Source organism: Pezoporus flaviventris, unplaced genomic scaffold (assembly GCF_033815535.1).
Source record: "Pezoporus flaviventris isolate CSIRO_AGI_PZ_B2104156 unplaced genomic scaffold, CSIRO_AGI_Pfla_v1 ptg000035l, whole genome shotgun sequence".
In the NCBI taxonomy this organism is placed as follows: Eukaryota; Metazoa; Chordata; class Aves; order Psittaciformes; family Psittacidae; genus Pezoporus; species Pezoporus flaviventris.
The window spans coordinates 11,500,425-11,525,464 of record NW_026892583.1 but is presented as its reverse complement, the minus strand read 5'-3'; the positions used below and the strand labels follow the sequence as shown (position 1 = coordinate 11,525,464).

The following is a 25,040-nucleotide window of genomic DNA, read 5'->3' as shown; positions in this document are numbered from 1 at the left end:
GAACACAGAATGCCTTGGAAAATCCCCCTCTTACTTTGTTAATGAGCAGCCACCTCCTGAAACGCATTCTAAAATAGTTACCGAAAACACAGTTATTGGTCCCTTTGCCTGATCACAGGCTGGTATTATGCTGTGGGCTCAGAATTGTACAGATAGGTATCAACAACACAGAGAAAAACAAAGCCTGTTATTATTAAAACAACAGGTTGAGTATTCAGTATTAAAAGAAAACTGTTGCCATGTGGCAGTAAATGTCAGGGGGATTGAGGCCACGAGTGGATTCCATAATGAGATGTGGTGAGATGCCTGGCAGTGTCTGTGTTCTGAAATTGAATTTTAAATGTGATTCTGGTTTCCCTTGAGACTTACTTTCACCTGGAAATGAATTTATAACATCAGTTTGTTTACGTGGTCGTATACGTAATGGTAGAGTCGAACCAGGGATTCTAAAGATGAGTTATTGAGTGCAACAGGGAAGGATACTTGGTGGTTTGGGAAGGAAGCTTGCAAGTCCAGGGATCTTTTCACTCTGCTAAGGACTGATCAGTGAACCACCATCCTCCCCCCTGCTGTCTGTTGGCGCAGATGTGAGGTAAGCGGGTGCGGAGATGGCATTGCTCCTTCTGATGTGTATCAAAAAGGTGTGCAGAAAGGTGACCTCTGTCACACTATGTCACAGGTACTTGGAGTCTCTACTGGATTGCAGGTAAACACTCAGATTTTCCTCTCTTGAACACCCAGGAAGTGAAATTTTTATTGAAATCAGCAGGATTTTTATTACTGAGTTCAACAGTATTAGATTCTTCCCCGATACTTGCAACTGAAATGACTGTTTTCCAGGGATATTATTTTTAATGTCAACAGATGTCATTAACCCAGGCATTTCTACCATGATAATTCAGAGATATTGCTCTGTAACCTTTTCTCACAGCTCTCTGCCAGAGCACTGCTGTCATGACCTGCCGAGTCTTCTTTCTTCACCTAAATCTTCCCTATGAACTGACTGTAACGTGCTGAATTATGACTGATGATATGACTGTTTTCTGACAAGGAAAAATACTTGAGAAGGATTTAAGATGAAGTGAACAGACACTGACATTTTCCCTTGGGATTCCAATCAGGATTAAACTCAATGAATCCAGGATAAAAGGACAGTGCATTAAAGGCTGTAGGCCATCGCCAGATCTCCACTGTGTCTTCCTTACATTGTTTACAAAGTTTAATCCAAGTACTCAGTTTATTGATTTGATTTTATTTGATTGTATTTGAGAAAAATTGTTTGATTTAAGATCCCAAATAAATGAACGAGAATTGATTAGACCCTTTTCTATAAAATTTACTTTTAATTTCCTTTTGTGTTATCTTAAAAAGACAATCTATAACACAAGAAATCCTTCAGTGAACAGATCTGTGTTGCACGAGATTACAGCTGCCTTCCATTTCTCCTGACAAGATAATTGCAGTTGAATGGCATGCAACCATCAGAGCCAATAAAATGTCACATTCCTTGAGGCAGAACCAATATTGCAAATGCAAGTACATGGCTGACACACCTTTTTATTTCTGATACTACACATCCCTGTTGCACAATGTTCTGTTGTAAAAGAATGCTGAATGAAATCCCATTGCTTATTCAGGTACAGAACAGATTGTTTCCCTTTTCTTTCCCCTGTTTCAGCTAATTCAGATCATAACATCCCAGTCCAAACTAACCAGCTGGAGTGCTGGGAAGGAAATCTTACTGCTGCAATGACTTGTGTGTTCGAACAGCCACTGACAGTGTGGTGCTGGCCTGCCCAGGTGCTACATGAACATTGGCTTGGCCTAATCCTGTGTGGAGTCCTTACTGCACATTTATGTGCCTTGAAGGACAAATTTCTGTGTTACATGTGAACCTGGTGGCTTCTTATGGGTCTTGTGGGGAGCCAGGTCTCTTTCTTGAGAAGTATTAAAGGGCTTAGTGCCAAAACACCTCTAATTCTGCAGGGCTTTGGCTTGTCAGCAAGGCTCTAGGTGTAACAGTTCAGGCAGCTATGGTCACTACATCTGGGTGTCTTTGTAACTGAGTATCTACCTCAAATGGATCAAATGGCTGGTTTCCATATTGCAATTAAAAAGCAGCACTACCCAGTTCCAAGTTATAGCAGGATGTTTACGCACATCTTCATCTTCTGTACATCCCACAGCTCTTCTGATGCAAATGACCCTCCTTGGACTGCTTAGAACAGCCTGAAACCAGGAGTTTGGCCACAGAACATCAGGTCTTCCAGCAGAGTCCTGTCAGATGGGCTTGGGAATAAGTGTTCTATGCAGCTGGAGTCTTCTCGAGGTAGTAAATGAACTATGCTAATAAGTACATCCTAATGAAGCATTTGGTTAAGTTGTCTGTACAAAAATAGCTTATTGCAGAGGAAGACTTTGGTCTCCTGTGTTTTCTAACTCATTCCTCAGGAACAAGGGATAAAGAGTGTTGGAGGGTGGCTGTGATGCACTGCCAGAGCCACATCTCCTTTATTTTCTTACCTTTTAATTAATATTCACTAAGGTTAATTTTCAGGTCTCTTTTCTAGGTTTCAGTTGAAGTTCATAATAACACCATGGAGGTTTTATGGGAGTATTTTGTGGGTAAGTGATTTTATACTGAAAGATCAATTTTATGTTCGCAATGACTGATTTCCCAAAGACAACTTGTTTGCTACACTTTGCCCTCTTATTTTGGTGAAGGACATAAAGCTTCTGCTCATCTCTCCTTGTGACACTCAATTACTGTGTGTAAAGCTTTCTGGCAGATGTCACTGGAAAATATTATTTGGCAGCTATTAGTTTTATGGAAATCATAGAATAGTTTGGGTTGGAAAGGACCTTCAAAGGTCATTTAGGCCAACCCCCATTACTAGTGCTGCTTGTCTGGAGGAAATGGCTGCAGCAATTACCCAGATTGTCCATTACCATGAGATATCCCTACTTAAAGCTGAAATTACTTTTATCTGGCCCTGCAGAAGGAAAATCGCAGAGTCACAGAGTGGTTTGAGTTTGAAGGGACCTAAAGCTCATCCAGTTCCACCCCCCTGCCATGGGCAGGGACACCTTCTACAAGAGCAGGCTGCTCCAAGCCATGTCCAACCTGGCCTTGAACACTGCTGCGGATGGGGCAGCCACAGCCTCTCTGGGCACCCTGTGCCAGCGCCTCAGCACCCTCACAGCGAAGAACTTCTGCCTTGTACCGAGTCTAAACCTACGCAGAAATCGATGTGCAGTCTACCTTAATTTCTATTCATTTCCTGCCGGCAGGCTCCAGGTGGTACCGATGCGGGGCTCTATGCCCCAGGGGCACGCACTTCCCTCCTCCCCTCACAGGCGCCAGGCAAGCCCCTCGGTCACCGCCACCGCCGCCTCCCGCTCTTTACCCGCCGCCACGTCTTGCCCGGCCGCTGGGCAGGTCCGCGCTCACACGGGCCCCGCGGCTACGGCGGCGGTGCCGGCGGTCCCCGACAGAGGGCGCCGCCGCGGGGCGGGGCGTGGCGGGCGGCCCCTGCCGGCGGTGGATGCCCGCTCCCGGCTCTCCCCGCGCTGCTCCCAGCCCGCCGCGGTTCGCCCGGCCCTGCCGCCATGGCCTTCACGTTCGCCGCCTTCTGCTACATGCTGGCGCTGCTGCTCACCGCCGCGCTCATCTTCTTCGCCATCTGGCATGTGAGTGCGGGGCGGGTGGCTCGCTCTTCCCGCCGGCCTTTCCCCGCGGCCTGAGGCGCGGCTCTCCCGCTCCCTTCCCGCCGCCTCGGCTGTGGGGACGGCCGCCGGGCCGACAGCGGGTCCTGCGGGTGCGGAGTGCGGCCCTTCCGGGTGGGGTCCCTGGGCGCTCGGCGGGCCGCTCTCTCGGGGGGGGCCGGCGCGGGCCAGGATAGTGCCCGTCAGTCCGCCTGAAGGAGCGGCCCGCTCTTGCGGCGGGACGTGCTTTACCTCTCTGTGTGCTGGGCCGTCGGCAGATAAGGACCGAAGACAGCACGGAGAAGGGTGGGAGGGGGACACAGTCGAGGCCGCCTTCGGAGCACCAAGCCCGGCTGGAGCTGAATGTGAAGGCGCGGCCGGCAGGGCCGAGGTGTGTCACGCAGGGCTCCCCGGTGAGACCCTCCCCGTGAGCCGCAGCGTGTGGGCTGTAGGCTTCCGGGGGTCAGCCGGGGATCTCCTCCCTGCCCGGGGGAGGGGACCCAGTGGAAGCTCGAGGCCGGCAGGTGCAGCGCTGGGCCGGTTCCCGAGACACAGCCCTGTCAAGAGCTGGGGCTGAGGCAGCGGCGTCATACTTGGCCTGAAGAGGGAGAAACCTGGCAGTGCTCGTCTGCGAATAACGTGGATTTTGGAACGCTCATAGAAGATACAACCGTTTAACTGAGCGGTGTTTTAAATGCAAGCAGCCTTTTTTAAATAGTGTATTTAGATTCCCTGTGAGGGTGCCGAGACCCTGGCACAGGTGGCCCAGAGAAACTGTGGCTGCCCCATCCTTGGGCAGGGCCAGGTTGAATGGGGCTTGGAGCAACCTGGTCTAGTGGAAGGTGTCCTTGCCCGTGGCAGGGGGTTGGAACTGGATGAGCTTTAAGGTCCCTTCCAACCCAAACCATTCCGTGATTCTTATAAAAATGTCAGTCTGAAGTCAGTCTGGCTGCTTATTTAACAAAAATAATGAATTCTGTGTTGTGTGATGTATTTTTTCTGTGCTTTATACTGAGATTTAATTTTTGAGAGCTGAGCAAATAGGAACCTACCTAGGGTCAGCTGTGAGATATTTCTCTAGAAGAGGTCATAATGCCTGGCAAGACATGTGTTCTATAGAGTGGCTTTTGCTGTGTTTCAGGCCACACCTTTGTCTCATTTTTATGACATGAAAAGCTTGAGTCTGTGTGATTTCTGTATGGATGCACCTTTTGGACATATATGTGGAGTCAGCGTTTACTTTGACAGTAAGACAAACCGTCTGTCTGCTGTTAAGATTGCTGCTGACTTTTCTTGGTTCAGGACCCCCGTGCCAGGTCACCAGGAGAGTCACTGGTGATGTTTGGGGTGAGCACATGGAGTGGGTCTGTGCGCGGGGAGTGGGGTTAGGAACTGCTGGGAGGGATGTTGGGAATTCCTTGCTGGTGGGAGGCAGGAAAGTGGGGTGTGGGCAGAGGTCTTTGAACGCCTGAAGTGTCTTCTGCTTTCTCATTTGTATAACCAGTTTTAAACATGTCTGACCTGCACATTTACGAAGTTAGAACTTGGCAGAAGCAGTGTTCTGGGTGGATATTACCACTCTGTGCCAAAACGTTACTTTTTCATGGTTAAAACTCATTGTTGCTCCTGGACTGAAGAATCACAACTGTTTCATTGTTACTTTTTTCTAGATTATAGCATTTGATGAACTGAAGACTGATTACAAGAATCCAATAGACCAATGTAATACACTCAATCCTGTGAGTAGCATGCTATAAATTTGGGGTTTTCGTTAATAAATATATGCAAGTGTTGTTTTTGGTGTTTGATGTAATCAAACTAGGCTATAGAATTGCACCTGGGTTGACAAAACCTGGCTGTTTGATAGAAGTTCTGTGGAAACTTCTTTGTCTGATTCTTTACTTTCAAGTTGAATATTCTGACTGTTGTTAATCTGCTGGTGATCTTGTCAGCTGTCGTACTAACATTCTTTCAATCTGCTTTCTACGTTTTCGGCACAAAGACAGTTGAAAAGGTCAAAAAGATTAAAAGAGTCAAAATTGCATTAAAGGTGTGTACTGCTTTTCAGTTTAATGTTCTTAATGCCACTTCCCTTTCATTTTGTTAGGAACGTTTGTAATACTATTAAGCTGTTTTGTTTAGTGTGCCTGTTCATCTGCTCACTCTTTGTTTGTTGGGGTTTATAACAACTCCGTGGATTTCCATATTTTGTGCAAAATGATTTGCTTGCTTACCCAGTGAAGTGGGGAAAACTGTTACATGCCTGTTAGATATCCTCTTGGTCAGTTGAAGTAACTTCAGATAGACGTAACTAGTGTTTTCCAAGACTTACTGATCTCTGAGATTATAGGAGACTATTTGGTTTTTTAAGCATTGCCCAAATATATTCTGATCTCAGAGGATTTAGGGGATGCAGCCTGGTAGGTGTTATCTTCACTTCTTTGTTTTCCATTCCAGGATCAGGGGTGTATCTTGGTGTTGTCCTCTCTTGGATGCAACTCCTGACACTCCTTGGTTTATGAAAAGAATTTGAGGCAAACTGCCTGCTTACGTCTGTAACAGGCTGATAATAAGAGGGATGCTTGTTAAAGCGCGTATTGTTTGATACAGCTGGGTTTTTGTACATTCCTCATGAGTTTTACTTCAGCTTGGTGTGCCCGGGCTGAGGTAGAATATAGGGACAGCACAGCAGTGTGGCCTGGGTTGTGTTCTGAAGAGTTGAAGTAAATTATGCAAATGAGAAATGAATTTGCAGTAATTGGGGGCAGAAAACCCAAGTGTTAAACATATAGCACATCAATTGCCAGTGAGTATTGCAGCATGAGAATGGGTGGGGAGGAGAAGAGGTGGCAGGCAGAGGATTGCATCTAGGAGAGTGAGGTTTGCTGCTCGATGGCTGTGCATCTAACAGTTTCCCTTGCTTGGTCTGTTCTACGGTCATCCCTGCTACAGTATGGGGAAAGGCAAATTCTCATTACATTTATGCATTATGATCTTATCGCAACCTCTGAAGTATTATAATTGCATGTTTAATGCAAATATTAACCTTCTGTTAACCCACGTGCATGTAGTGTTTATTTATCTGATAGCTTTGTGAACTGAAAATACTAAATAACTTCATATTTGCTGTTCTTGTGAAAGTAGAGTAGCCACTAAAAGTGAAGTTAAGTTGCAGACTCTCGGGATCCAGTAAATGGTGCTGGACAAACACACTGAAGTGTTGTTTGCCTCTGCAAAGAATCAAAAATCCTGGTAGGAATGGAGGCGCCTCGGTGGAAAGATTAGCTCAAAATAGTAACTGCTCAGTACGGTGCTGATGCTGTCTCTTCCCTGCTCTGGTTGTAGTCGTGTCGCTTCTCAGAAAGGAGATTTCTTCCTCCCTCGCTTCTGAAATAAATATCATGGTGGAATTTCGCGTAGTTAACTAGCCAGGGAGGATCAGGTGCAGTGGGTTTGAGAGACAGGTATTGTGGTGTGGGAGTAGGCTCTAATAAACAAGAGAAAGAAAAAACCTGTTTTGAGATGTGTAGTTAAAATAAACTACAGATTTTCCGACCTGGTAAATCTGCCTCAGCAGGCTGCCAAGTGCATTGTGTTTTGGATATGTAAATGCCAAGTTGTAAATGGTGAGTATACAAAGAAGGATCTGGGTGAAAATATTTACTTGAAACGTTTCCTGTGTGACAGCTTCTTTCTGTTGATGTTGATTCAAGTTTGCTCTATGTGGTATTCTTCATTTAGAGAAGCAGAATGTTGTAGCAGCAACGCGAGAATGTCTGATGGTAGGTTTTAGATGTCTATGAAGATGTTTTGGGGGGTTTAAAGCAGACTGAGAGAATGAGCAAACTGTTAAACCACGGAAACTTCAGTGCAGCTATCCTGTGCATTGTGGGTCATATCACACACAAAGAGGCAGAATGTTTGTGTGTGTGTGTGTGTGTGCACACATGTAGACAATTAAAGTCTTTGGGTAGAAGTGGAGTTCCGGTGTCCTCAACATAAAAAGGACATGGAGCTGTTGGAACAAGTCCAGAGGAGGGCCACGAGGATGATCAGGGGACTGGAGCACCTCCTGTATGAAGACAGGCTGAGAAAGTTGGGGTTGTTCAGCCTGGAGAAGAGAAGCTGTGTGGAGACCTCATAGCAGCCTTCCAGTACCTTAAGGATGCTGGGGAGGGACTCCTCTTTAGGGACTGTAGTGATAGGACAAGGGGTAATGTGTTAAAACTTAAACAGGGGAAGTTTAGATGGGATATAAGGAAGAAGTTCTTTACTGTAAGGGTGGTGAGGCACTGGAATGGGTTGCCGAAAGAAGTGGTGAATGCTTCATCCCTGGCAGTGTTCAAGGCCAGGTTGAACAGAGCCTTGGGAGACACGGTTTAGTGTGAGGTGTCCCTGCCTGTGGCAGGGGGTTGGAACTAGATGATCTTAAGGTCCTTTCCAACCATAACTATTCTGATTCTATTTTTCATGAGGAGATGTTTTAGTGTCCTGAGTTGAGAAGTCAGAAGTGTACAGATTTCCTCCTTTCTGAGCTACATGGTAAAGGAGTAACCCGTGTCACTCTGGGGTGACTTGTTTTAGAAGAGCTTACTCTTGTGGTGGGTGTGGGCTTCTGCTGGCTATGTGCATGCATTTAATCTTTGTATCTCTCCATATGATTCCTATTAATAGCACTAATACTACTTGGCATTTCACGCTTCCCGTGATTTCATAGTAAACCGACAGTTAGCTCTGTGGGCTTCTGCTGGGAAGCATGATGCTGGAGAGCATGCACACTGGGGAAGGAAAACGAAACTGGTCAACAAACCATGTGTGTGGCTGCTGTCGCGCCCTCCTTGTGTGCCGTAGGCACTGTTACCACTGCTCTGGTGTGTGAAGCTCTGCCTGGGGGGCTACATCCCGGCAGTAGTTTGATTTTGGAAAGTGATGTTTGAGTGAGTACCAAAGCAAAGCTGCAAAACAGGGAAAAACAAAACATCTTTTTGCCTATGAACTGTTCTACGGAGCATGTTTCCTACTGATATTTCACTGTTGCATGAGCAGAAATATCTCTATGATCTCTTCTGTTGCGAAGGTCACGTACAAAGCACAGAACCTGTTAGTGGTGCACCTAAATTAATAGAAGGAATCAAAACAATTGGTCTGAACGTTTAGTTTTGTAAAATTTTCTTCATGGTTCATGAATTACCACGTGAAAACAGCAGGGCACACACTGCTGGTTGTTGTTTTCACTTTCTGCAATCTTGTTAGCGTTGTTTTTGAATAATATTTTAATAGATTAAACCCCATGCTTTTTGCTTTGAGTAATTGAGACTTGCTAACTCATATTTTTCTTTTCCAGCTTGTACTTCCAGAGTACCTCATCCATGCATTCTTCTGTGTTATGTTTCTCTGTGCAGCAGAGTGGCTTACACTGGGTCTCAATATGCCTTTGCTGGCTTATCATATTTGGAGGTAATATTGACGAGTCTGGCATCTGTACTCACGTTCATTATTATTCATTCTCCTGTTGCAGTGCTTCCTGTTCAGTGTTCTGTGTCTTTGGCAAATAAAGATGCTTTCTGGTAGGGCACTGAGGAAGTTTAGGCCGTGGCTATAAGAACCATCACTTTGCTTTCTCTGCTGTCACTTTTGGGTTTTACTCTCTCATGCTATGCAAGAATGGAGTTGTGTTGCGGGTGCTTGGAGGTAGCTGCCGTGTCAGAGGGATACACTGCTGCAGGTTCACACTGTGGCTTGCCGGCAGCAGCCGCAATCCCGCTGTCCTCCTGCCACTGAGACGTGGGCTCCGCCTTTCCCTGTATTAGGTATAATGTCCCTGTATTAGCTGGTATTCGGCCTGTGCAGGGAGCTGGTCTGGGTGACTTGTAACCCAGCCAAACAGCTTCCACTGTGCAGCTCTATCTGTGCCAGTCCTGGTGAGAAGAGGGGTTGGAGAAGTGGAGGTAGGACTGTTCCTTTCACTAGTAGCCTATGTTAAACTACATTTTCAGTCTCATCTTGTACTGGTCCATGTGAGTATTCCTTCAGCATGGCAGCCAGCATGTGTTCTTTAATGAGGACAGGCTGTTGGTTACACAGGGTTGTATGTTGGTCTCTTCTGCAGCTTCTCCAATGCTTTTATAAGGAATCCCGTTTTTCATTTGTTTCTAAATTTGTCCTACTTCCTTTTGGTGTACCAGAGCTCAGCATGGTTTAAGGCTGAGGTGAGCTGTCATAGTGAGGTGAGCCTGTGAAAGCTCTTCCATAGGCAGGTTCAGTTGGGAGCTGTGTATCGCTCTTGCAGTTTGCCATCCCCTACATGGAGCTGATGGGCTTTTCTGGGGGGTGTGATTCCTTGTCCTGATTCTGCTATTACTTGGGGAGTGGGCTGGAACCAATGTTTCCCATCACCACAAAATTAACTGTGCTTCGCTTTCAGATACATGAGTAGACCTGTGATGAGTGGCCCTGGTCTGTATGATCCTACAACCATCATGAATGCAGATATATTAGCCTATTGCCAGAAAGAAGGATGGTGCAAATTAGCATTCTACCTTCTATCATTTTTTTACTACCTATATGGGTAAGTTTTGTTTTTCCTCTGTCTCCCATCTGATTTTCAATCTGACATTTTGTCTTGTTGCACAAGAAAGATTTTGTATATAGGAACATATGTAGTGCCAACTTCCCTGAAAAAGAATCCACAATCACCATTTATTATGCTTTAAAATGTAAGTCTTAACTTGGCCAGAATTACTGTTTTGAATATGTATACCATGACTGGAGGCTGGAAAGCTCCAAGCTTTTCTTCTTTTAGCACAATATAATCCCCCCTCTTTTCATTAAGAATATTTATAGAATAAGTAGTTATATTGATGTAAATATGATCTTTGTTGAAGTCAAAGGCAGAAGAGTCATTCTGAGAGTTAACAGGGGTGGGAGGCACAAAAGCCAGTGCTGCTGCCTGGTTCTTCCTCCCAGTTCTTCCTCTGAGCCAAAGCTTGTCACTAGGGTGGTGTGACACAGAACAAGTGTGCAGCCCTTCCTCTGGGCACACTGGGCTTCCTGCAACATGGCTGCAACAGTTGAGGCTTTTGGCACAACAGCATTGTGATTATACAGGCTCCCTGTTAGCGTGTCACTTGCTCTAGTGACAATTGGCTGTTGCATTGGCTTGTGTTGTACTTTATAATGCCCCTCTGATGTGTTCTGTGTAAAGCCTCCAGTCACAATCCCTGTACCTCTCACAGGTCTGTGCCTTAGAATGTAGGATACATATGTAGAATTAAATGTATAACACTAATGAAAATGATGCATTGTAATATTTTTCTTTTCCAGCATGATTTATGTTCTGGTGAGCTCTTAAGAAGGCATTCGGCAAGCTTCCTTCCAGTTAAGTGCATGCAAAAGCCACAAAACATGGATTCTTTACAACGAGAACCTCTTACCAAGATTAAATATGGAATCTGACGATCGCATTTGCTTTAGAAAACAATGACCCCTCTTTTTAAAACATTTCCACATTTTATACTTGTGGAAAGACTGTTTTCTTATTTTACTGGGACACTGAAATGAATGAATTGTATGTAAATTAATACGAAGGTTACTGGGTTTGAAAAGTTTTGACTTTGCACTCCACAAGGAACAGCCCTAATCTCCACATAGGTATCGGTTACTGACTAGCCTTAGCACACTAGGGGTCTCCTTTAGGCTGGGCTTTGTAGTGGCTCATCTGGACTTGCGTATCCCACTCTACCTGTAAATCAGCTGTAGGTGCTGAGGGCTTGGGGAGGACTGGAAGTGCTGTCTGTGCTTTACCTGTAGGCGACGTCAGTCTTAGGAGATGAATTCATGGATGCAATTGCAAAAGTAAGAGTTCTATTTTGGTTTATTTTGGGTTTTGTTTTCTATCTGGTTAATTTTCCCTGTATATGCATGGTTCAGAGAGTTCTGTATTTTCTCCAAATGTTAAGCTTGCTTTAATCTCGAGTATCTGTCATTGTGATAGAAGTTGAATTGTCCACAAAGGAATGAATTTAAATGACGGTTGTTTTTGTTAATGTGTGTGCTGTCTTATTAACAGATGGACAAATTTGCAACATTTATTGAGTCTAATGATGAAAATACCCTTGAGTTACTCTTTGAGTAACTTTTCATTGTGGTTTTAACCCAGCCAGTAACTCAGCACCAGGCAGCTGCTCGCTCACTCCACCTTTCCTCCTCCTCTGAGCAGGATGGGGAGGAGAATCAGAAGAGTTGTAACCCCCACATGTTGAGATCAGAACAATCCAATAACTAAAATAAAAAATAGTGATAATAGAAAGAACACCAACAATAATAACAATAATAGAGAAGAAACGAAAGCTCAGAAAACACAAGTGATGCACAATGTAATTGCTCAGCCTGACCAGAGGAGTGATTGGTCCCTTCCGGGTGACTCCCCCAGTTTCTATACTGGGCATGACGTGCTATAGTATGGAACACCCCTTTGGCTAGTTTGGGTCAGGTGTCCTGTCTCTGCTTCCTCCTGGCTTCTTGTGCCCCTCCTCGGTGTCAGAGCATGAGACTAAAAAGTCCTTGATTGGGGTAAATGCTAAGCAACAATTGAAACATCGGTGTGTTGTCAGCATTGTTCTCAGACTAAAGCCCGAACACAGCACTGCACCAGCTACTAGGAAGAAAATTAACTATCCCAGCTGAAACCAGGACACTTGTGAAATTTCTCTTGAATAATACTACAGACCTTTTCAAAGCAGAAAGTGGGATTGTGAAGCTGCACTGCTGTTCCATAGTGCAATAAATAATGATAATTACAAAATGATTCTCAAATGCAGAAACACTTGTTTTTACCTGGTGCCTTGGTTTGGTTTTGAACAGAACAGCTACTTGCAGTGTTCACCTCTTAGTTTTATGATGGATAATTACATACCTTTTAAAAACAGAACACTGAATGAAGTTATGCCTGGAAAAGGGAAGCTCTGCTTTCCTGATTTTTTTTTTTTTTTTTTTTCCTGGGTCTGCAGATAAATGGTAGATGGGGTGGGGGTAAAGATGTTTCGGATAAACTGATAATACTGCATTGTAAATTGTGACTGCGAACAGCCAGATTTAGGAGTAATAATTAGGAATCTGTTTTGTTTACCTGTGCTGGAGAATAATGAATAGGTGCCCAGTTTTAGTAAAACTTTTTTTGTATAAACTGTGTATTTGTTCACTTTGGGTGTCTTGGGTGTTGGATGCAGTAAGAGCTGGACAATGGCTGCATTGGCTTCAGCCAGAAATTTGGATACTCCAGTGCCGGTGTGTTGGACGGCAGCAATGACAGAGGGAAAAGAATATGAAACAGGGCAGGTACTGAGTATCTCTGCCTGAGTAGTGAATGTATTTGGATATGTTACAGATGTCCTGAGCTACAGGTTGAGCATCTTCAACAGCCCTTGAACAGCTTTTCTTCCGTTAATTCAGTTGCTTTTTGAGCACTTTCATAACCCACTATGGAAGATCCCTGACAGGCAGTGAATTCTGCAGTGGAATTACTCTGTATGTAAAAAGTACCTGCTTAAAAGTTCTGCTGCACTTTGTCTGGTGCCACATAGCTCTTATTTTTTTAAAACATACTGAAAATTTCCCTCTTGCCACCTTATTTATGGGGGGCATGATTGAATACACCTTCATCACATCATCTGTCCAAGCAGAGAAGCCCGTTTAACCTCTCCTCTATTGGAAGTCCTTCAGCTTTGTTAACTCTTTTTTTGCAGATTTTCCATTTCTAAGCTGTTGTCATCACATGAAGTGTGGCTGTCCAGGGAATTGCAATGCAACTTCCTGCTTGCTGCTTCTGAATTCCTCTCCTCTTACTATAATGTACTGGGGGTATGAGAATTCAAGCTGTGATAACTGCAAATTCTCAAGTAATAATAGGCACCTGGCACCTTATTACAACATATATAAAATTGTTTTTCTCACATGTGTTTCCTGGTTGCACTTATTGACAGTTCGCTTCCCGCACCATCCCTGCTCAAGCATTCAGTGTGACAATGTGTAGTTTTACTGTCATCATTGTCCCAGAACATTTGTGCCAGTCGCAGGCGTTAATGCCAGGGCTGGTGTTTTCTGTGGCTCCTCAACTCCCATTCCCAAATACTCTTCTATCAGTTGTTAGTTGACGAGGGTTTTATTCCTTATGAATCATAATTTTGAGCTTTCAGCAGAAGATTTTTTTAAAGGCTTTTTAGAAACCTGGGAGTATTGTTCCTGCTGGATCACTTTTATTTTGTTGGTTTATCTCCTTCAAACTGCTCTAAGGCAGCAGTAAAGCTCATTAATCCCTTCTTGTGTTCAGATCTTTATTAATCTGTTATAGAAATGAGACTGATTGGCTCACAAACCTTCAGCTGCCTCTCATTCCCTTCATACTGGGCTGATGTAAGGCAAGTTACGCTCCAGAGTAAGAGATGTAGGATGTACTGCATCCAGCTCATAGCTTCTTCTGAACCCCCACTCCAGCTGTGGAGGCTTTGCCCAGGAATATTTAACCAAGTACTTGCAACACTTGCTCTGTTTCAGCACGACTGGCTTCCCACATCTAATGTAAAAGCACCTCTGAGTATTCCTGAACAAGGGAATTCAAGAGGTGGGAATGGCACAGTGGTTTGGTGGCACAGTTGTGCTGGTGAACCTGAAATCGCCATTAACCCCAGGAGCAAAACGCTCATTTGGTTCAACACAGAACTGAGGAATTTAATCTCAGTTCAAAGGTCTTTAAAGTGTCGAAACATCACAGGGAAAGGTCAGAAATATGAGTTAGGAGTTAAAAAGTGCTATGAGAACACAGCATGATGGTGGGGTCCTTAGAAAACACAGTCTTGAAACTGGTTTCTGTACACTTTAAAAATGGTGTCTACCAGCATCCCCCAGCTGCTGGGTGGTATGAACATGGTCATCTCTACCTGGTGCCTCACTTGTCAAAGCCACTGGTACCTGTGGATACCCACACGTGCTGTGCAGCTGGAGTACCAGCTGTTTTGTGTCCAAACTGCAGACCTGATGATAATTGATCTTTGGAGCTCCAGGAGGTGAAAGATACGAAGAAAATAAAGAACATTTCTTTCCCTGTCAGTAAGTTTCCTGCTGAGCTGTCTTAAAATGCCATCTGGTACCTACTGTCTGAAAACCATCAGTTGCAAGGATCAGTCACTGAGGAAGGAACACAGACACTTTTTCCATGTTGCCGTTTGTGTGCTGGGAGCAATGTTGGGGAAGGAACAATGCACGTTTACAGCAAAGTATTTTCTGTAAGTGATTCCATGCTGTGAAAACTGTACAAGTTCCTGTTGTCTGCTTTAGGGGTGGAGAAGGGAATGGCAGTAAAAGCTAATTAAATACTATCTGTAGAAATTGCCTTTAAGCGTGTGTTCAATTGTCTGGGTTCAAACAATGTGTTAATGGAGAGCGGTGAATTTTAAAACTCACAAAGCTGCAAGACCTACTTCAACTCACAGCCACCGGTGATGTGTCAGTCTCATGGCACAACTTCTGACTTGGAGTTACCAAAACTTCATCAAAATGACTTGTGAATACTTGAGTTGCTGTGGCTATAGGGAAGTGCTGGCTGCAGGTTTGGGAGCACAGGAAGGTGCTGGTGTGGGGCAGGTAACCAGCTGTTTCCTGAAGCACTCAGCAAGGAAAAAGGCACTTAGAATTAACTGCAGGGAAAGAGGAGATAGGAGGATAGTTGGGATGCTGACACACCACTGACAGCAGCCACAAAGTGACCAGCCGATGGGCAACAGTTCCTTGACATCGCTTGTTTGTCTAATAGCGGAAGACAGTGTGTTTCCTGGAGCCAAAACTTACCTCATAGGGCATCACAGGATACCCAGATGCTTGTTACTTCTTCAGGATGGAACACAACTAATTTAAATGCTTTGTTCAGGAGCCTGTTCATCTCCCCTGATCTTTACAAGTGGAGATAGTTAAAGAGAAGGGATGTGGACCATTACAGGAATCTTGCTGTGAAGCTCTCTTCAGCCTACAGCTGTTTATTTACTTCCTCTAGCATTAGTATGTAGAAATGCTGTACCAGAAACTCACTCACACAGCTACAGGGCAGCAGCTCTTCCTACCACATTCATGTAAAACCCCACCTGCTTGGTTCATCACAGCTCTTCAGTACAAAACCTCCTTTGGGAAATGAGGGGTCTCATTCCTAAGTCGCACTGAACACACCAAGAGCAGAACTGTAATGTTTCAGAATGAGCTCTTACTAGTTGAGAGGAGCAAGCACTCCAGCAGGAAGCTTCTCATACTTGACTCTCATTCAGTTTAAAGCTACAGCCAAGGGATTTTTTTTTTTAAACAGCCCCAGTGTAATGTTTATGTAGCTATATTACCCCAGCATGACACTCTTACAAAGGCAGCTGAGGAGTTACCCTTCACTTCCTCTCCTTTTCCCTCCCTGATACACTGCAGTAAAAGCCAGCCTATCGGCACCAGAAGTCTGCATATAGCTGTAAGGAGTTACAGGCTATTCTGTTTTCTCACAGATCCTCCTTCACATCCAATAGCTTGTCCCAATTCTCACAGTATGTGAAGTGGACATGTAAATCAAACTGAAATGTAGTTGCTACTTTGCCAGCCTACCCTCTCTTCTGCTTAGAAAGTACACCCTTTGGAAGCACCCCTTTGGACCTCAATATGAAAATATCAGTGTACCGGTTCAATGGCAGCAGATGTGTGTGGCTGGTACCAAGTGATGGTAAAAGTGAAGACATTGTGCAAAAGTCATTATAATATTCCAAAGAAGTGCATGAGATGAGGCATGTAGGCCACCCTCAGAACAGCAATGAACGCAAGTACACTCCCATGTGTTTTTAAGGCCATGCATATTAAAAGCTACCAAATAGAGAAAGATGCTGATTTGGAAGCAAGCAGCTGTGTCATACATGCAGTACCAATGAGGAAACTGTAAAGGTCAGGAGCGAGGTGTCTTGCCCAAGTGTCTCCCTGCTGCAGCCATGTAGACACAAAGACATACCGCTCTGGTATTAGTTATCGCGACACCGATCTCGGTGTTGTATTCTTTGTCACCAGGTGTGCAGCCAGGTTCTCTCGGAAGTCATGGAGGTAATTGTATTGCTGAAAAAGCACAACCAGATTTGCAGTGAGTGCTCAGAAGAGGCAGTACCCATCTTAAAAAGCTTTTTGATATCCCAGGATGAAAACTGCACCCTTTAGTCCATTTATTTTTTCTTCTTGTGCTGACTCCAAATACTCTGTGATTTTTCACCCTCAGACAGAAGTTACATGGATCTTGGCTTGGATCCTGTGGTTCCTCATAAAGGCTACACATGAGCTCAAGGCAACACAAACCATGGCCTCATAGGTGGGAGTTTTATGTCAGAATTCAAAGCTCCTTTAATTGAGTCACCAAGAATATTAGTCTTTCCATAACGAGTCCTTGATGTGGAACACAGCTAAGTATCACGTACAACAGTTTGTAGTAAGAGTTCTTAGGTCAACTCATACATCATATGCTCAAAAAAGTTATGAGTTCAAAGTGAAATAAAACCACTGCTTAGCAGAAGCTGAAGGACAGATCATCTGACCCAAGTGTCTGTGAGGGTTTCTCTTCAGTCAAGGACACAAGCTGCTCCCCACCTGCCTCTTGGGTTGTGGAAAAATGGTTTTTAATGAGTAGTTTAAACAAGACCTGCCTTCCAGAAAGGCTTAGAGCTAACAGAGACAGTCTTTAGGCAAGTCTTTCTCTTCAGAAACTACTATCTTGTAAACTCCTAAAACGTCAGATCCTCTTTCCTGCACACAGAACTATGTTAAGAGCATTACCTCTAGGACTCCTATCAACAGAAAATATATAAAGTAGTAAAACCCATTATGCTCAGTAACTTAGGCCTCTGTCCATGTAGGTTTTACCACTAATGCTAGGGATACTTCTTTAAAAAACCTGCCAGTAGGTTGATGTGATAGCTACAAGAGATGAACATGGCTGGGTTAGGAGAATGGAACAAAACCAAGGCAGAAAAATCAAGCAGGTGTCCAAGTTGTGAGTAGAATGTGAGCAACAGAAAAAGAGAGAATAGTTGAGTTATGAGCAGGGGTAAGAAGAAAGCAGAAACTTACTAATGATGAAGAGCAGACAGGCAGAACAGCTGGTGAATTCAGCAGGGCCAGACCAAGACAGAATCAGCATGGAAGCAGAAAGCTAGAAGTAGCTGAACCCTGGGCAGCAGCAGGGGCATCAGCTGTGGAGTCTCTCAAACAGAGGGATCCCTTTGTGAAGGGAAGGGCTGTGCAAGTTCTCCACTCTCATTTCAGCACATGCATTGCCTGCTCTAGCTTCATTACCTTGATGGTCTGTATCGCCCCAGATCCTCTCAGGTTTCTGAGGCTGTCAATCACTTGCTGAGGTGCCAGAGCATCCGAAAGCTGAAGCAGGAGACATGCAGCTACTGTAAGAGAAAGGTACAGACACACACATGCTACTGAGCACCTCCCACTGTGCACTACATCACTTCTGCATGGTTTGTTTCATGAAAACCACTCCAGCAAAACTCAACTTTGTCACAACAGGGTCACAGATCTGTTGGATCTTTTGCTGAATGCTGTTTCTTGACACTGGCCTTGTTCACTTGCTGCTCCTGCCTAAGCCTGCAGGAAATTGGTGAAAACCCTCCCACTGTTTCCCCCCCTGCAGCATTTGGGATGCAAATCCTAAGCCCTTCAACAATCACAGTATACACAGTTAATTCCCCTTTGTGTCTTCTGATCACATTTGCTGAACTGATGACCCTGAAAACTTTAGGGGAAACATTGCACTGAGGAAAGATGCAGAGGAATAGGGTCATCTCCTTTTCTTGAAGAAAAGTTCAGGGAAAAGTGCAATCCCATCAGTCAGAGAACAGTAAAATTTGCAGAAAAAATGGAGAGTCAGAAAATATGAGAGAACTTCCCATCAGCCTCACTGAAAGACTGACCCTGCCTGACCCTCCTCAGCTACAAACTCAGATCTATAGCATGAAATACTTATGTCACTCATCCCCAAGGGTTTCTATACAGGCAGCTAATGTTACTACCATTTGATAGTACCTTTCACAAAAAATGAGCCCAAATATATTAACTAGCCCGCTACCTGTAGCCACAGTTTGCAATGTAACCACGGGAAAGCTTAAAGCAGAATTTGGCTACTTTAGACAGAGCTGTCTCACAAGAATGAGTTTGTAAGATGGGTTAGTCAGGCACTGAGAAGGGGAAAACAACTGCTTACTGAGACATGAGCGTCCAAGGCCACCATAACAGCTGAAAGAGAAGAAGACATTTGGTTGTAACAAGTAGTACACTGCAACACACAGAGCCCCCATAATTCATAGATAATTCTTGTCTCAATATAATCAAGAGGAGCAGTGGTGCAACAAAGTCAGAATAGGAATGTCTACAGAAATACCTACAAGACTATCTCCATTTATTCTTCAGACCTTCCTTAAGTAGCATTTTTCTAGAGAAACCATGGTTTTAACATTCCCCTTCGTTGATGGGGATAGTCTCAATGGCACAGGCCACAAAACAGCATGAAGATGGACACCCTCAATTTTCTTTCATTCCTGCTCCACTTTAAAGCTTGGATGATAGCTGTGAGCAGGGTTTTGCATCAGCAGGGAGCCCAAGGACTCCATTGATATATGTGTGAGAGCTGTCAGCAGAGTCATGCACAGAACTTGGAAAGCTCTTCCCCTCTACTTCAGCTACAGGTGTCCAAAGAAATAACTTTACATGAGTGTCATGCAATTTAAGAGTGAATTTTGCACTGCTGGAACCCTTAAGAGTCCCTGTTAAATAGCTCAGGGGTGTGGTATCCTCTGAAACAGCTGCTTTAGTTTACAACTCATATTGTATCCAACTCGCATCCAGCTAGGCTAGCAGCAATGAGAAACACGGTGCCATCCAACACACACTTTTAAGGGCTTGCTGGACAGAGTTAAGGGGAAAGGAGAGATTCAAATCTTTCAAATGACAAAATAGCTCAAAAAGGTGCACAAGAAGAAACAAGCGGTTTTTCCACAGCTTGAACTAACCCTGAAGAATACAACTGTTTGAGAGGATTCTGTTTCAGCTAGTCACACATCTACAGAGAAGCTGGTATCTTTTACAGAACATGGTGTGAAAGAGAGGCAACCAGAACCTACTGTACGATTGTTTTCCTGTTACTTTCCAGGCAGCTTCTGAGCTCTTCCAGGATTTTGCAGCACTTTGCAATGTCAGGAGCATCCCCATCGGGAATAGGATAGTGGTGCACACAGATCCCATGCTGTTGGTAGGCATCTATTAGGTTTGGTACTCGGTATTTTAAGAGCTCTCCTCTGGTACAGAGCACAAATATATCCTGGGTACCACAGCTCTTTAGTTCTTCTGCAAACAGATTAAGATACTTGCAAATAAACCAATGCTTGTCAAGTTCAAGTATAAACAGATAAGCTACTTGGTACTGATTCTCTTGCTTAATCTTTGAGGTTAAGCCAACAGAAGTCAGCAACTTTGCTTTGAGCAGCATTTACTTCTGAGTCTCTCCCACATTTGCTTTCAGGTAAGCCATGAGAGGCATTTTCTCAGTTCAGAGTGAGTCTTGAGACAAGCCTAACTAGAAGGCATGTTGGCATTTGGAACAGTCTGTTACTGCTGCTAGCTTAAGCATTATTCTGTCTTGTCTCCAGCTGTGGCTGTGTCCAAACACTATGGTGGTTTTGAATCTTAGAATCACAGAATGGTTTGGGTTGGAAGGGACCTTAAAGATCACCCAGCTCCAACCCTCTGCTGCAGGCAGGCATGCCTTCCATTAGACCAGGCTGCTCCAAGGCCCATCCAACCTGGCCGTGAACACTGCCAGGGATGGGCAGCCACAGTTTCTCTGGGCAACCTGTGCCAGCACCTCACCACCCTCATAGTGAAGAGCTTCCTAATATCTAATCTAAATCTCCCCTCTGTCAGGTTAAAGCAATTCCCCCTTGTCCTATCACTACATGCCTTTGTCAAAAGTCCCTCTTCAGCTTTCTTATAAGCCCTTTTTAGGTATTAGAGGGCTGCTATTTTTGTTTTGTTATTACTTTCTGCTCTTCTAGTGTCTATAGAAGAATATCCAGCACAAATCTTTGATAATTCCATCTTTTCAGTCCCAATCTCACTTTTCTCTGGGAATAAGAGATTACAAGTTTGTAATTCATCTTGACTCTATATGCTTTGAAAATGCTGTCTCCTGCACATGACTTAGCAGACCTCATGGTTACTGTGAAAGATACAGAGATGTCTTTCAGCTCCAGCCTGGAAACACCCTGACTATTCAATATTTGGTAGAGAAGCCACAGAAAAAGTGGCACTGCACACTTTAAAATTATGTCTAGTACTCATAACAGTGACTGTGCTAACATATTTGCTGTATCTTCAAGCAGTGTTACTAAAACTCAGACAGACATTGCTGTTGGACATACCCCCAGCAAGACTTTGTAAATAACTACCTTGCATTCATGCAATATCATGGCATGTACATGGACAACTATAGCAACCACTGTAAAAGCATCAGTAAAACACCACTGGTTTAGATACCAGGTGTCTGGATCCTTATGCCCAGATTAGATGAACAGCAACTCCAGCAGTCTCCAGACAAAGTAAACCTCTAGTAACTTATGCTTTCAGTTTACCTGTACATTTTTCTTGCTGTTACATGGAAATGAGAGGTACTTACACACTGGCCAGAAGACTCACCTATATCTTTCTGAAGATTTCTTCTAATATCTTTAAACCTGCAACCTAAAACAAATGATGAGTGACAATTACCACTGCGGCTAAGTGACATTTATGGAATGGCCACTACAGATGAAGAATAGAGCACACATAACCTCCCCCCCAAACGAAAGAACAAAGCCACACTCCAAGTAAAACACAGTTCTTGTTTTTGCAAATAGATCACTAGTGCAGAAGTCAGTTTAAGCACCATTATCTGCTTAATACTGTAATGTGATAAGATTGGAAACATCTGTCCAAGGTTTTAAGCTGCTATGCATTTTCCAGATAAAAAGTTTAGGATGTTATAAATCTAGGTACAATTATGAAAATAAAATAAAATACAAAAGCCTCACAAAACACAAACAAAAAAAAAAAAAGAGAAAAATGGCTGGATAGAGATCACTTAAGATTGTCTAGTTGACTGATAGGAAAGTAAGTTTCCTGTTCTGTAATACTCAGCACAAATCACATTAAAAATTCTCCCTCTTCACTATTTTCTTACCACTCTGCCATATGATCTTTCATCTAAATTAGCTTTAGTATTTCTGAAACAATTATTCCAGTGGTAGATTACAAAGCAAGTCACCACATCCAGTAAATGCAACACAGAACTGTGGGGTACAAGTTATTGCCTCTCTTCAGCTTCATATAGGCCTGCAAATTTTAGTGAATGCTTCTTACCTGGAAGGGAACATAATCCCAGGAACTCAGAAGAGCAGACAGGAGGCAAAGACAACCTGTCAGGAAATAAGATAAAAATTAGAAGAGATCGTTTTATTATTTGAATAGAAATACCTGCCTATATAGGTAGGTACATAGACTGACAGTGACTAGCAAACACTTCCAAAAGTGGAGCTGGCCCCACATCATAGAATCACAGAATGGTCTGGGTTGGAAGGGACCTTCAAGCTCACCCAGCTCCAGCCCCCCTGCCTGTGGCAGGGGGGCCTTCCGCCAGACCAGGTTGCTCCAAGCCCCGTCCAACCTGGCCTTGAGCACTGCCGGGGATGGGGCAGCCACAGCTTCTCTGGGCACCCTGTGCCAGCGCCTCAGCACCCTCACATGGAAGAACTTCTTCCTAATATTTAATCTAAATCTGCCCTCTGTCAGTTTAAAGCCATTCTCCCTTGTCCTATCACCACATGCCCCTGGCAAAAGCCTCTCTCGAGCTTTCTGGCAGGCACCCTTTAGGTACTGAAAGGCTGCTATTTCTGTTTGTTTCTCTGCAGCAGCACCAACTTAATCCCTTGTCAGGGGCACTATCCTGGCAACTAAGACCTCCGTCCTTGCTCTGACAGGGCACCAGAGCCGAGCAGGGGTTTCCTTCAGGTTAAAGCCTTTCCGTTTTGCAAGACAGGGATTTAACGCTAACTCCTGTGGAGCTTCTGAGGGAAAAGACACCGGCCCTCGCCTCAGGGTACGTCTCACCAGGAAATAAGGAGCGGCTTCGTGTCCTCAGCATCGTCTTCATCAGAGGAATCAAAGTCACCCACCAACATTGCGCAGGCCTGTGGCTGGAGGAGAGGGAGGAGTTCACCTGAGGGCCGAGGCTCCCCCCTCGGATGAGGTCAGCGCTGGGGGATCCCGGCCCGGCCATGGCCATGGCTGCAGCCCTCACCTGCTTCACCATGGCGTCGCTCCCAGGCAGCTACCGGTTTGAATTGTCCCCGCCCTCTGGCTGCGCTGTCTCATTGGCTGAGCCCTTGCCTGCCTTTCTCCAATGGAAAACTGTCGCGCACCGGATGCATGGAAAGCTCTCCCGACGGCTTCACGATGCTGCATTCTGATTGGCGGGCAGCGAGGCAGAGGCGGGCTTAAAGGAAAACAAACCGAAGCCTGTGGCTGTCATCTTTGCGCTGATTGGTTGAGGCCGTGCAGTGGGAAGGGGCGGTGTCTCGAGCCCGAGGGCTCTGTGAGGGCCGGATAGCCGAGGTGCCGCCTTCGTCCTCCCTGAATTCATTCGTTAAAGCCAGCTGTGCCTTTCTGACTCAAAAAGGGGGGGAAATAGCCTTTGCAATGTGGTTTGCTTTCACATTGTCCTTGGTCCTTTTCACCTGGGATGCTATTCCTGAGGTAAATGTGGTGGAAAGCACGCAGCAGACATGCGCTCCTTGGCTCCCCGTGCTCCTGCAGCTTTATCATTTTATTTCCATTTCCCTCTACCGGGTTTTTATCAGCTGTGGGGTGCTTAGCGCAGGTGGGGTGTGTCGTGGCTTAAGCCCAGCTGGTAACCCAGATCCACTCAGCCACTCGCTCACTCTCCCCCTTCCTCCCCTGGCTCCCAGAGGAATGGGGAGGAGAATCGAAAGAATGTAACTCCCACGGGTTGAGATAAGAACAGCAGTAAGTAAGGTGTAACACAAACCACTGCTGCTGCCACCAATAATAATAATGATAAGGGAAATAACAAGGGAAGAGAATACAAGCGCTCACCACCTGCCGACTGATACCCAGCCCCACCCAAGCAGTGATCTAGCCTGTCCGGGTAACTGCCTCCAGTTTATATAGTGGGCATGACGTGCTGTGGTATGGAATAGCTCTTTGGTCAGTTTGGGTCAGGTGTCCTGTCTCTGCTTCCTCCTGGCTTCCCCTCCTCCCTGGCAGAGCATGAGGCTCACAAAGTCCTTGATCAGAGTAAACATTACTGAGCAGCAACTAAAAACATTGGTGTTATCAGTGCTGTTCCCAGGCTGAAAGTCAAAATCACATCACTGCACCAGCTACTAAGAAGGAGAAAAATGACTGCTACTGCTGAACCCAGGAGAAGGTGAGAGGAAAAAGCTAAAGCAATGGGCCCTTCCTCAACTGTGGAGCTGTGGAGTAAAGAATATACATTCACACAGGCTGTGAGTAAGCAATGGAGGCAGATGGGAATGTTCACTCGCAGCACATGTGAGAGCAGGGGTGTGCTTGACTTTATCAGGCTGCAGTGACGTGTGGTGGCCATTTTTTTGTGTTTGCATAGTCTTTGTGTGTGGCTGTGGCCTTTGTGGGTGCAGGGGAGATTTCATGTGGCTCCCAGGTGCCTTGCAGAGGTTTTTGTGGTCAATTCTGCGTGCAGAGAAAATAGGGCTTTCTAAAAGCAGAAAATGAGGAATGTTTGCTCTTTTAAACCATGGAGTTAATGTCAGATATTCTGGCAGCAGTAAGACATCTAGCTTTTGGGACTGTCCAGGCCTCACAGATGTTCTTTCAATGTTGCTGCTTAGATAGCCAAGTCATAACTCTATGCAGAAGGAAAGCTAAAGGTGGCTGTGGTGTATGCCCTTGTGACATTCCGTGGAAAATTCAGGCTTTAGATGTGTTCACCCCGCTCTTGACATGGTCCTCTTCTCAAATGTTATGTGCAAATAGATTTAGGGATATTGTATGGAGGTTTTCATCTAAGCCTGAAAGATGGCTTCAGGGAGGGGAAAAAAAGATTCTGGCTTCCTCATTTTTAAGAGCTATGTTGTTGCCCATGCTTAGAACATTTTAGTAGACCTCTTTTTTTGCATCATTTCTTGTTTATGGTGCCAGTAATTCTGTCCATTTATTAACAGGAAGAAATGCATAAATTG

General features: G+C 44.7%; 2 protein-coding genes across 3 annotated transcripts; one reads left to right on the top strand and one right to left on the bottom strand.

Annotated features, from left to right (window-relative positions):
- The first annotated feature begins 3,501 nt into the window (after positions 1–3,501).
- On the top strand, positions 3,502–13,655 carry CNIH1 (cornichon family AMPA receptor auxiliary protein 1). Of its 2 annotated transcripts, XM_061462561.1 has the most exons (6): positions 3,502–3,690; positions 5,376–5,444; positions 5,708–5,755; positions 9,050–9,162; positions 10,130–10,273; positions 11,029–13,655. In XM_061462561.1, the coding sequence occupies exons 1-6, from the start codon at positions 3,610–3,612 to the stop codon at positions 11,054–11,056; spliced, it is 483 nt and encodes a 160-aa protein (XP_061318545.1). In that variant the 5' UTR covers positions 3,502–3,609; the 3' UTR covers positions 11,057–13,655. The 2 variants fall into 2 exon arrangements, with proteins under 2 accessions (XP_061318545.1, XP_061318546.1); XM_061462562.1 differs by lacking the exon at positions 5,708–5,755 and having other exon boundaries at positions 3,504–3,690.
- Positions 13,656–16,609: 2,954 nt separating this feature from the next.
- Positions 16,610–22,994, bottom strand: CDKN3 (cyclin dependent kinase inhibitor 3). Its single transcript, XM_061462564.1, has 7 exons — positions 22,909–22,994; positions 22,162–22,217; positions 21,460–21,504; positions 19,890–20,112; positions 18,974–19,005; positions 18,055–18,158; positions 16,610–16,827 (listed from the first exon to the last, which is right to left on the bottom strand). The coding sequence occupies exons 1-7, from the start codon at positions 22,977–22,979 to the stop codon at positions 16,741–16,743; spliced, it is 618 nt and encodes a 205-aa protein (XP_061318548.1). The 5' UTR covers positions 22,980–22,994; the 3' UTR covers positions 16,610–16,740.
- Between the last annotated feature and the right edge of the window lie 2,046 nt (positions 22,995–25,040).

What these genes read in the sequence shown, in the direction of transcription:
- CDKN3 (XM_061462564.1), bottom strand. Translation starts at nt 22,979, where the DNA reads ATGTTGGTGGGTGACTTTGATTCCTCTGATGAAGACGATGCTGAGGAC. An exon ending in AAATCTTCAGAAAGATATAG is followed by an intron (nt 20,113 to 21,459) that starts GTGAGTCTTCTG and finishes ATCTGTTTGCAG; the next exon opens with AAGAACTAAAGAGCTGTGGT. An exon ending in AACAGGAAAACAATCGTACA is followed by an intron (nt 19,006 to 19,889) that starts GTAGGTTCTGGT and finishes CTTCTCTTTCAG; the next exon opens with CTGTTATGGTGGCCTTGGAC.
- CNIH1 (XM_061462561.1), top strand. Translation starts at nt 3,610, where the DNA reads ATGGCCTTCACGTTCGCCGCCTTCTGCTACATGCTGGCGCTGCTGCTC. An exon ending in AATGTAATACACTCAATCCT is followed by an intron (nt 5,445 to 5,707) that starts GTGAGTAGCATG and finishes TTCGGCACAAAG; the next exon opens with ACAGTTGAAAAGGTCAAAAA. An exon ending in CTGGCTTATCATATTTGGAG is followed by an intron (nt 9,163 to 10,129) that starts GTAATATTGACG and finishes CTTCGCTTTCAG; the next exon opens with ATACATGAGTAGACCTGTGA.